The sequence below is a fragment of the Mustela putorius genome, unplaced genomic scaffold, assembly GCF_011764305.1.
Source record: "Mustela putorius furo isolate JIRA1106 unplaced genomic scaffold, ASM1176430v1.1 tig00003853_pilon_pilon_pilon, whole genome shotgun sequence".
NCBI classification, from domain to species: domain Eukaryota; kingdom Metazoa; phylum Chordata; class Mammalia; order Carnivora; family Mustelidae; genus Mustela; species Mustela putorius.
Window position 1 is genome coordinate 64793332 of NW_025422005.1, and position 12216 is coordinate 64805547.

Sequence of the window (12216 nt, forward strand, 5' to 3'; positions counted from 1 at the left end):
CAAATGGGTATTTTTACTTACATCTATCCCTTCATTTCCTCCTATTCTTGACCCATACTCATTTCGAACTTCTCTGAAACCACCTTGATCACGGATTAACTCTAACACCATTTCCTTGGCTTGCTGAAGTACAAACAAAACACAAAACAAAACACCCAATTTACAAGGCAGGTCTCAAAACATTGTAATTATATTCCTATGTGTTTTGCCCATTCTGTTCCCAAATCCTTCTATATAAAATATAAACAAGTTTACCTGTACTTTGTATGGGTCTCCTGTAATCCTAAGAGGTTTGTCAGCACCAGTGTTCTGAGGTCCATCTTGAATCATAACCATTTTAACTCCAGCCCGCTCCTATTAATCACAGAAATCATATGTATTAACAAAAGGGAAATGGAAACGAACTGGCTTCAAAACAGATGAAAACTAATCACTTTACAGACCAATACCTGAAGTTGTTTAATAGTTTCTCCCCCCTTTCCAATAACTAATCCTGCCTTGCTAGCTGGAATCATGATTTCTTGAACTGCATTTCCTGGTCCATCACCATGGTGGAAGCCAGGGGCTGGTCTTCCTTTTTCAACAATCTGGTCCAATAATCGTTTTGCTGATCTGTTAACAAATTAGGAGTCAAACAATAAGTTAAGGCATACTCAAAAACTTATCCAAATACAGAAACACAAAATAATATAATCACGTACTTCCCCCATCCCAATTCAGGTTTAGGTGGCTTAAAGCTAATTTAACAATTTTAATTAAGAGAAAATGCCATCAGGGACAAAGAATGATAACACAATAAATTTTCTAGGTATACAATTTGCAGTATTTTTTAGAACAGTCCTAAATGTCCAAGAAGTAGCACTCTACTTTTTTTTCCACTTTACTTTGAAAGTCATCTAAGAATTAAGCTACTCTGCCAATAACTGAATGATGTATTTCCAATTTTAAAACACCACTTTGTTCACTCACACATTAAAAATTTATTTATCCATTCAAAAATACTTAAGAAATGTTAACCATATACCAAGTACTATACTAGATAATAGAATTACAACACTGAATGAAATGCACAAGGGTCCCTTCTGGTACAGCTTACCTTGATTAAATAACTAAAACAGCATGTTTGGTTAAGTGCTACAAATAAAATTAAAACAGGATAAGGGAGACAGAATGTGTACTCATAAAGATAAGCTATTTCATGCAAAGCAGACATAAAAGACTACTGATAAGATATCTGAACTAAAATGTAGAGGAAGAGAGGGAGTAACTATGAAAATATCAGAGGGCAAAATGTTCCAGAGAGAAGAAACAGGAATTTGCAAAGATCTCAGATGAGAAGCAAGCTTGGTGTGCTGAAAGAACAGAAGCTAAATGGGGCTTAAACACAGTGAGTTGGGAGAAGAGAGGTAAAAAATGAAGTAAGAAAGGTGGCAGGTAAATCAATCCATGATAAAGACATGGTGAAGCATTAGAGGATATGAGCAAAGTAATGACATAAACTGATTCACATTATTTTTTTTTAAGATTTTATTTATTTTTATTTGACAGGGAGAGAGATAGCGAGAGAGGGAACACAGCAGAGGGAGTGGGAAAGGGAGAAGCAGGCTTCCCGTGGAGCAGGGAGCTCAATGCAGGACCCGATCCCAGGACTCTGGGACCATTACCTGAGCCGAAGGCAGACGCCCAATGACTGAGCCACCCAGACACCTACTGATTCACATTTAAAAAAAATGATATGGCTATACTATTCTAAGAACAGACTACTTCTGAACAAGCTAAAAAGAATGGAAACATGTTGAAATATCGACAAATGGTCACAGACAAATAGTATAGAAATGGCAAGAAAAGGCTGGATTCCAAATAAATTTTGAAGAAAAATGACCAAAGTGTTGCTTATGGATAAATGAAAGACAAGAAAAAGATAAAGGTAATTTAAACATTTTTTAAAATTTATTTTGGAATGCTCATGTTCAGGGGTGAGGTAGGGGGAAGTGGTAAAGTTTCAGGCAGACTCTGCGGAGTGCAGAGCCCAACCTCACGACCCGGAGATCAAGGCCTGAGCTGAAACCAAGAGTCTGGTGCTTAATGTACTGTGCCAACCAGGTACCCAAAGAAAAAGATAAGAGTATTAAAACAGTGCTGCCATTTACTGAGATGAGTAGAGGACAAAGCAGACTGGGTAACGGGGTGGAAAACAATTATGAACAATTCAAAGTCTGAAATGTCTAGTAGACATTCAAGTGGAAATACTAAGTGAGCAGCTTGATAGGATTCTGTAAGTTAGAAAAAGAGAGCAAGGCTGAAAATTACAATTTAGGAGTACATAAAATTTATGATATATTAATATTAAAAGTTTAATATTACACATTAAAGTTTGTGAAAGAATAAATGAAGTCATCTGAGGAGTATACGTAGACAGACTGTAGGAGGACTGAATTTTGCGGCACTTTCATACTGAAAGGCTAGGAAGATAGAGCTGGACGACCAAGAATGACTGAGAAAGTAGCTAGGGAGGGAATATCTCTAGGAAAGTGGTTCCCTGAGTCAAACAACATTGATGGGTGGAAAGATGGAGAGGCCGTATGTGATCTTGAAAAGAGCAACTTCAATGGAACCATGGGAGTAAAAGTCTGATTCAAAGAAGTTGAAGACAAAATGAAAACAGATGCAAACGACATGGTGAAGAGAGCTACTCCTTTTAAGGATTTTTATTGTGTAAGGAGGCAGAGAAGTAGAAATGTGAGGTTCAAGGTTTTGTTAAGATGGAGGGATTTTTCAGCATCTTTATATCTTGTTAGAAATTAGCTAGAAAATGGGAAAACTAATAGTGCTGGGTAAAATCAGTTAAATTCAGGGGCAATGTCCTTCAGTAGGAAAGAGGGGCTGGCCTCAGGCATATCATTTCATACTTACTGGACAGATTCAGGTGTTCCAGTTAGCATACAAGACCTTTCTGGAAGGCCACCACTGTCTACAATTAAATAAAAAAACACAAAAATATTTTAGGCCAAAAAGATTACAATATCACTTTCGATAGTTACTTAATATGCTAATTTTCTAGTCACTTTGAAAAATAGCTAGAGAATAACATTACCAGGAGCTATCTGTATTTTGCATCCAGATTCTTGTTGTATGCGTGAAATCTGTTCACCACCTCTGCCAATTACTAGTAAAGAATAAAGAAAAAAAATTATTTGCTAAGATTGTCAAGTATGTTTTGATTGTTTTCAAAGCTTTAAAAATTAGGCTACTTACTAAATCCAACCATTCCATCTGGAACTTTGTATTCTTCTGTCATTACAGACCTGCTAACAAAAAACAAAAACTTATATTTTCCTTCAAAGAAAGAGAACTGATTACATTCAAAAGGTAATCCAATAAAAATGGAAGTCTAATGGCTTAAACTAGGCTTTCAGGCATATATTCAGAGTCAAAATGCAGCTTGAGTAGTTCAAGCCAGAATCTTGATGGGACACACACCAATTGAGGAGAGTATGGTAAATAGTCTGAAAGCATTAACTGCAAAGGAGCTGGGGTGGAGGTTCAGGGAATGTTTTCTTAACAATTATTTTCATTCGCTTTAGCTCTTCAAATATGTGGCTAATTCTACCTTCCTTCCAAATTACAAATGTATCTCACTCAAAAGGAAAAATGATCATTCTGTTCTCAACTAAAATGGACAGAAATGAATAAACAAAAAAGAATATACAGGCACATATTCACTATATACTAATTTGTGTTTTCACAGACATTTCAACTAAAACTTGCAAAGTACTCTTCGAAAAGCCTTTCACTATACCTTTGCTGCTGATGCATCGGTGGTAACTGTGTTCCAAAAGCTACCAAAAAATCAAATAAAATGAAAACTTTAAATTTAAGTTCACACATATTTAACAATACAATTATATCAAGCAATACTAAAATCTTTCCCATACACACAGAAAACACCACCTTTGAGAATGAAGTTTTAGGCAGAATACTTAAATCAACATTGACAGTGGGCAATAAAGTCAGTGAAAGAGCAGGTATCATTAGCAATGGCATGGAAAGAAACTGTTCTTTCTCAAGGGGCACAAGCTTAGGTTAAAAAATGGAGTTATAGAATTGAATATGAAAATATTTTAGCAATCAAATCGTAAGAATATATGTCTAGCCATAATTCAAGTGAGAGATTATGAAGACAAGAAGTATTATTTACAAAGACATTCATTCTAAAGTATTCTGGCCATCAACTAACTCCGAAGACACCCAAAAAAAACTAGGAACAAAACTCTGATATTAAAATTCAGTTACTTTAGCTTTTAACCCAATTTAAAATACTTACAGTCATTCTGAGGAGCAACTTTCTTAGCATCTGGTTGATCTGCAAAATTAAGAGCCTTTTAACTTTTTGCCAGTAAGTACAAATACAAGACTTAGCTAACCCGTGCCCAAGCAAGAATATCAATGTAAACACTTATTGAAACAGCTGTAGGTAATTGTTGATCATTTGAACCAAAAGTGACAAAACTTATCCCAAACTCTTAGTAATCAAAAGAAACATTACATTTCTTTCATTCTTTTCATGTTTAAAAGATGCACAGACATTTAAAAAAATTCTTTTTGATTTTATCAAATCACTGACCTTAATGTATGTTAAGCACTTTAGAATGATACAAGACAAAGTATTTAGGTCCATTACTAGCAAAATATCACATGCTAAAGGCTAATGATGCTTCCCACTGTAGGAACTGAAGACTGGAAGAAAAACAGAACCTATCAAAATGTGAAAATTTGACATATCAAAGTTGAGTGTATCTGACAGTGACCACAAGGCTATGCAAAATAATAAAAAAATCACATTACAAGGCAATCTCAATCTAAACTATTCTACTGTTCCTAACCAAACATTTCACGGCATACGCTTCAGCAGAAAAACTCAAAGCAACTACATGACTACCTTCATCTACATCCTTTACACAGATGAATACAATGCATACCTTAGAATAGACAACCTACATCTGAAAGTACTACATTTTCCTCCCCCCTTCAAACTTAAATGATTAAACATCAGAATGTTGTGCAGCAAAAATTCAGACACATAATCCAAGAATTATTTGTGTCCATTTAAGAATCCACTGGTTTATTTCACGGTTACATACTAAACACAGGTAATAAATAAAAATTCCTGCCTTTAAAAGGAGAGGGCATTCCCTCCCAGTGTGTTGTACTGCTCGGACTTGTCCAAGAGCCATCTACACATAAAATAAAAAGAATACATTACATACAACATCTGAAGCATCATTAGCTCATTTTTTTGTATATTAAAACCTCACTATAAATGTGAAAGACACTTAAATAAAAGGAAACCAAGTACACCTGGTCAAAAGCTACAAATACATTCTACAGGCTCATTCAGAATCCTCCTTAAAAAAAAAATTAAGTAAATAAAAGGGCAAAAAGAAAATGTATCAAAATTCATACATCAAATCTAAAACAAAAAATACTTGCAGACTTCTAAGTTCAGAAGCTTCAACAATTACGTTTTTTTTAAAAAATGCAAAGCACTGTAAATCTGTTTTAAGCCACATTTTGAGTTAAACCTGAAACACAAAACAAGGTACTAAAACAAAAATAAGTAACATAAAAAAAGGTATAACCTGCAACACACTACAGTAGCAAGCTATAGAAATATCAACCTTTAAAATGAAATCTGAAATAGCAAAACAATAAAAACATAGCATATAAAGATTAATTCACATATGATGAGAAAAACCAGTGAAATGTCTTCTAAACATTTTATATTTTTGTTCTTTTCAGTATATTAACAAGATGTCTGTGCAAACTGTCAATCTGGCACAATCCTAAAAGAGAAAATGTTGTTTTCTACTAAGACAGAACTGGCTGATTGACTCAAAATTTTACCTACCTTGTCTAAGGTCTCCCCCCTCTTTTTTCCTGAGGCCAACATAAACCTTACAATTTTAAGAACATTATAAAAGCAATGTTTCAGTAAAAAAAATTTGAAAAATATTGAAAATCACCTTCAACTAACCTGTGTCTGAAACAATTAAAATACTTATGACTATAACTTACCTCCATCTTCCAAAGGTCTTTTTTGTCCCCCATAACCATAGTCATTTGAGTTCAGTGATGTACCAGCATCACCTCCAATTTTTGCTGCAATCTTAAAAAACAAAAGCACATCATCATTAAGGATAACATCATAACTACTATACACTACTTAGTGCTATATTTTCTCATTTAATATATGTATATACATATATACACACCAAGTATCTAATACATAGAAAATTAGTATGAAAGAAAAACAAAAATTACAGAGCCATGTATTACTATCATTAATACCATTAATAACTTCAAGGAGTTAAAAATTTATCATCATCTGGAATTAAGCTTCTGATAAATTTCTGTAAGAACAAACAAAGAAATAATCAAACAGGAATCTTCAGAATCAACTGACCATGTAAATAGCTTTGGGAAAAATGTGGTTCTAATTCTATCTTCTCCATGGCTCTCTCCCATGACACTTCAAAAATGTGCTGTAGGCACAGAGAATGTGAACACCTTATGGGATTCCAAGGCAGTGTTGTCTAATAAGGTAGATGCTAGCCATACATGGTTATTTATTAAGTACTTCTGGCTAGCCCGAATTAAATAATAAGTACACAAATGGATACTGAAAACTTAAAGAGTGGAAAGCATCTCAGTTTTTAAAAAATTTGTACACATGTAACGTTTTGGGTATGTTGCATTAAATAAAATATGTGACTTGCATTATATTTCTATCAGACAATCCTATTCTATGGAAACATGGGGGTGGGGGAAGCCTGGAAAGCTGTATCTCAAAGAAAAGTCTCAGCTACAAAACAATAAATCATTTCATTCCTAAAGACTTTTTTAGAGTGGGGCAAGTAACTGCTTACACTTACCTAAACATATTAAAAAAACAGCAGCCTCAACTCATAGACAGGACACAATCAGTAAAAGAAAATGTTTTTTCATATATTTCAATATATTTAGTATATTGAGTAAGTACAATATACTGAATATATTGAATAAATTCAATATACTGAATATATTGAACAAATTCAATATATTCAATGTATTTCATGTATTTCTTTATGAGTATTTACTTCATTTTTTATGAAATGAGATATGGAACTAAGACTGCTGAGTGCCAGCAATAGGCAAAATTCCATACTGTATGTTTACTGTATGTCACTGAATCATCACAACGACCCTAAGAGATGAGAATACTTAGTGAGATAGTGATCCATTTTACAGGTGAAAAAAATCTCAAGCGAACTTAACTCAGGTTATATGGTAAGTCAATGGAGGAGATGTTCCAATTTCTATATAGCTCCACGCTAATTACTAGAAGGGGGTAAGCACCAAATGTGAGTGATACGCTCATTAGAGCTTCATTACATTATTCTGCTAATTCTGAGTATGTCTGAAATTTTCCATGATAAAAAATTACTCAGAAAATTCAAACATCTGGTGTCTAGAATTTCCCCAAAGAATCCTGATGTGAACTAAGCCAACTGCTTCATGCTTCATTATAATTAGAAAACTGGAAAGGATTAAGTATACTCAAAGACTTGAGTCTTAAAAATCCACTTACGTATCACTTAAAATTGAATATATATTCAATTCCCAACTGTATTTCCTAGGGTTTCTAGATTTCCCTTTTTCTCCCAAAGCACACCAGGATTAAATATTAAAAATGCTTGATTTAAAAAAGGCTTTGGGGAGGGGGGGGGCACCTGGCTGTCTCAGTCAAAAGAATCTATGACTCCGGAACTCAGGGTCCACATTGGGTGTAGAGATTACTTAAAACAAACAAACAAACAAACAAACAAAAAACAAAAAAAGGCTTTGGTCAATCTAACCTTCCTTAATCATCCTTTCACTTACTCAAAAACCTGTTCCATATCTTTGGGCAGCTATAAAAATCTTATTTCTTTTCTGAAAGGTTTCTTCATCAAACCTGAAAACAACTTCTTTTCCACCAAGTTTTAAAAGTCTTAATTAACATTTGAATTGTTCCTTATTACTTAAATACACTGCCTGGTACTGATTTTAGAAGAACTATTTCAGGCCAGACAAGACAGTAACTACTGATGATCTTAAGTCGTGAGTACCTTCTGCAGTTAGCTTTTGTAAATGCTGCATGAGTTTGCAGAACACCACTCCTTGAACGCCAAGGAACTTCTGCACAGAGAAAGGATACTTATTTATACCTCCCTATTATTCATTATTCACTGAATAGTTCTAAAACTATCCAAATGAAAATGAAAGGTTGATACTTAGTTCACTCAAGAGAATTAGTAACACCATCTTAAACATTCAGAAACAGTACAAAGACATTAGAAAAGAACTACTCACTAAGAATACTAACAACCATTTTTAACACTGTCCCCTCCTACAACAGAGAAATTTATCATAATCAAACTTTGCTATCCTGTTACCAAATGTAGAAACAAACCTCCCCCCCAGAAGCCTACTCAAGTGCTAGTTTTCAAAAGAAATTAACGTTAACTGAAAAACAATTCTATTTTATAAAATTTTCATTGCATTCAAACAATTGCAGCTTGCATCACTTTTACAATCAGGGAAGAGATTCCAAGAATAACTGATTACTTAAAGACTAATAGTTGTTTACAAGCTAAAGAATCAAGGCTTATACTCTTGCTTTAATGCGTGTTCTACCAATGATGGAGTCCCACTCTGATTCACTTCTATCTTCCCAATGTCAAGGAGAAAAAAGGTAGAGAGATACATTTTGATCATTCAACATTTCAGAGACAAACCTGCCTTAGTGTGATCACCAAACTCCTAACCAAAGAATCCCAACCCACCCTTTCGAGTTACAGCTTGAAATACACAAATAGAAATCTCTCTAGTGTACCCGCTGGAAACCCTAAACTAGAGAAGCAATCTGGTGCCCCTGTGCTGAATTTAGCTCAGAGAGTATTTAAAAATCTGGAAATTACACATTAAAAAATAAGCCATTGGAATTCTCTGGAAAAATGATTGAGCAATTTGGTCTAAATTACCAGATGGCAAAATGAGCTAGGCAGTAACCACTTGTCCTGCATTAACAAAGAACCGTCCAGTTAAAAAAAGCCAAGAGCATCCCCGTTAGTACACAGCTCTGAGGGCAAGAAGCTGTTCTTACACCTCTTCCTTCCAAGAACACTGCATAATACGCTGGACAAAGAAAAGAAACTTAAGGTTAGATGAAGATTTTGGAAATATAATCCAGCATACTTTTAACATAGATAAGGAAAAAGTAGTTCAGATATTAACCTAACTTGTTTCTTCAGTCCAAGTACTCCTCCCTGTATTCCATTTATATATCAGACAAGCAGCTATAACTGACATTATAGAGGCATCTTCAAAAGTAATCAGAAGGGGAAATTCAAATCAAAAGCTAAATTTAGGAATCTCAGGCTTAAGGTCAATTCTGTAAAGAAACAATCAAATTATTACAGCAAGACATCTATAAAGAATCATATCATTACAACAAGAGCATTGAGGCAGCTGACCTATTGGCATAAAAAGAGAGTACAGGAAATCCAGTTTGAAGGCAATTTCTATATTTAAAAAAGCCATCTAACATAATCAGGAAATTACAGCTTAGCCAAATAATTAAGTCCAATTTTTAATTAAAGCATGGTAACCTGAGGCCTTTCAGAAGTTGTATTCATCTGTACTCACCTCCATTTCCACCCTCTTCCCCAACCAACATTATCCTCCAGTGACTTCATTCCTGGGTTCCTGTCATTCCAAAACCCTCATACCTTTGCACATGCTGCTTCTTTTTTCCACTGATCAAACTTTCACTCATTCTTTAATGCCTTGCTTAAAATATCAGTCCTTTGGCAGTTAGGCACCCCACTCTTTGGTGTTGTGTACAGTGCCTGACTCACAGCAGGAACTCTATAAATGTTTACAAAACAAGTGGATAAATTAACGGTGCCCATTTTTGTCTACTCCTCTCTGAATGCATTAATCAGATACTACTATTCATTTGCATTTGGTTCCTTGATTGTATCATCACTTCCTAGAAGGCAGAAATACAATTCACACAGTAAAAAAATCTCTAGTATCTAAGTTCAGTGTGTAGCACAAATTAATTCAATACACTGGTCAAATAAAGTAATGCAGGTGAGTCCTTCAACCAATCTAATAATAATCCTCTAACAGTTTATGTCATTATATAAATGTTTCAGTCGCTATTACAAAAACGTTCAGATGAACGAAAATTCAGGTGAAAAATTACACAATTAGTATTAATGGTGACTTTTGACTATTTCTGATCATACACAACTATAGGTAAGTTTAATTATATGTTCACATTATAAAAATAAGAGCCACTTGTTACATTATTACAGACTTTACGCAGGTTGACTCAAATGATGCTTTGATGCAACTGGAGAGTGAAAAAGGTTAACAAAGTTAACGCAAACAAAACACACCACAAAATTAGTTTCTGATTCCCGTTCGCTTAACGGTATAATCTAAAAATGTCGTAACTAGAATAAAATTATTTTGCTTACATACAACATCACACACTTTAAGTTATAGTTATGTTAAGGGACCATCTAATAAAGTTCCAATTAAGAAGCCTTTAAATTTCCTGGAGTAATTTTATTTTCCCCGTTTGGGAAAGAACTCCTTCAGGGCAAATGTACGCACCTACGTAATACAAAGAGGTCTGGTCAGTTTACGACTCTGAACAGAGAGGCAGATTCAAACTGAAACTCGGATATAATAGGCCTGAAGCCATTTTGAGAAATAAGAGGAAAGGGCTGGTAGAACCCACTGACACATAAATCCTGCTCTGAGGAAGGATTCTAACACGGGATACTAGTGCTCTCTTCCTTGTAGATGTGAAAGTGAATGATACAGGAAGATTAATTTTGAGACAGCCCGAATGAGCTGGAAGCTATAAAGACTGCTGTACTGACATATCCCTCCCTTATCACGGTTCCTGAGGACAGACCCTAGTCCTCTCCCAAACTCATTACCAGAACCTTCCATACTATTGTGTAAAAACTACGCGCGCTTTATCCCACCGAAAACGTTCAATCTGAAAAAAAGGAAATGCCACGCTAACTCTTCAGTGAAAGCGCGACTGCCGCAGAAGCGAAAGACCTAAAGCCATCTACGCGTAACACGCGTTGGGTTCTAAATGGCTTAGACGCCAAGATACACAAAACCGAGCTCCGGCCTCCGAACTGTATTACCAACGTGGGGAACCATAAATCTCCTCACATTTCAGGGCCCGGAAGGGCACTTCTTTCCTCTTCCTCATGCGCGAAGAAGTAGCGGCCTACTCAGCCAGCGGCCAATTACCGTGAGCGTTCGGGATCCCGCCGCGCGGTCCAGACTTACCTGCCGTGCTCTCTGCAGCGCATCTTTGAAAGCATCGTTAACTCCCCCACCGCCGCCGCCGCCGCCTCCACCACCAGCTGAGCCAGAAGAAGGTGGAGGCACTGTTGAGTAGTCTGCCATGCCTACGCTACAGTGGCCGCTGCCGCTTCTTCGCAGACACCTTCCCTCAGCCAACTGCTAAGAAAGAAAGAAAATGGCGGCCGTCGATCCTGTATCACATTCTTGTGCGACCATCGTGCCGTAAAGGGGCGGAGACTGAAAGGAGAAAATCTCGCGATGTTTTGAGGCAACGAACCGGTGTGGGGGTGGGGCTGAAAAAAACAAGGAGAGGCCGAAGGATGTCGCGAGACTTGTGTTTAAGATCTCGCGAGAGTGGATTTTATTTTGGCGCCTCCTCTGCGCGCATTCTCTTGTTGAGACTGTGTTGCTTCTACTTCCGGGGTGGTGGGTGCGACTGGCGCGGCGACCGCGGTTGGCTTGCAATTTTGAAGACCTCAAGAAAGAGTAGTTGGTTTTTATTGGTTGTAGACTCGGGGAGGGACTGTGGGTGAATTTCGCGCGTAGGGTCATTTTCTGTATCCAGGGAAAGAGGGTAACGTCGACAGGCGTAAGGACGACGCTACAGTATCTCGAGAGCGCCGCAACCAGGAGTGTGCCTGGGAGAAGGGCGCCCGGGACGCCACACGGAGATGTTTCTGAAAACGTCCTCCCGGCCCGGCGGGATCTCGTCCTGATGATCAGGGTAGTAAAGTGTCCCTGTATTTTACGTATAGATTGGCAGATGTGTTTTATCACAAGTGGGGATGAATT

At 36.5% G+C, this 12216-nt stretch overlaps 2 protein-coding genes across 21 annotated transcripts in view; one reads left to right on the forward strand and one right to left on the reverse strand.

Annotated features, from left to right (window-relative positions):
* Window positions 1–11644, reverse strand: part of FUBP1 (far upstream element binding protein 1) — a 34218-nt gene extending 22574 nt beyond the window's left edge. For 5 of the 20 annotated variants that reach the window (XR_006601788.1, XR_006601789.1, XM_045064750.1 and 2 more), the window contains exons 1-11: window positions 11407–11643; window positions 6076–6166; window positions 5172–5234; window positions 4325–4363; window positions 3800–3839; window positions 3256–3308; window positions 3095–3166; window positions 2914–2971; window positions 450–612; window positions 256–354; window positions 22–123 (exon numbers count right to left, since the gene is read on the reverse strand). Coding sequence is in view for 16 of the 20 variants with exons in the window: in XM_045064750.1 (XP_044920685.1) it covers window positions 22–123; window positions 256–354; window positions 450–612; window positions 2914–2971; window positions 3095–3166; window positions 3256–3308; window positions 3800–3839; window positions 4325–4363; window positions 5172–5234; window positions 6076–6166; window positions 11407–11526 (900 nt within the window). In the remaining 4 variants the exon portion in view is untranslated. The other 15 variants (XR_006601787.1, XM_045064749.1, XM_045064747.1 and 12 more) reach the window with 10 other exon arrangements.
* Window positions 11645–11865: 221 nt separating this feature from the next.
* DNAJB4 (DnaJ heat shock protein family (Hsp40) member B4) overlaps window positions 11866–12216 on the forward strand; it is a 45300-nt gene continuing 44949 nt past the window's right edge. The window contains exon 1 of the mRNA XM_013059228.2: window positions 11866–12148. The gene's annotated coding sequence lies outside the window, so the exon portion shown is untranslated. The remainder of the gene's footprint in view (window positions 12149–12216) is intronic.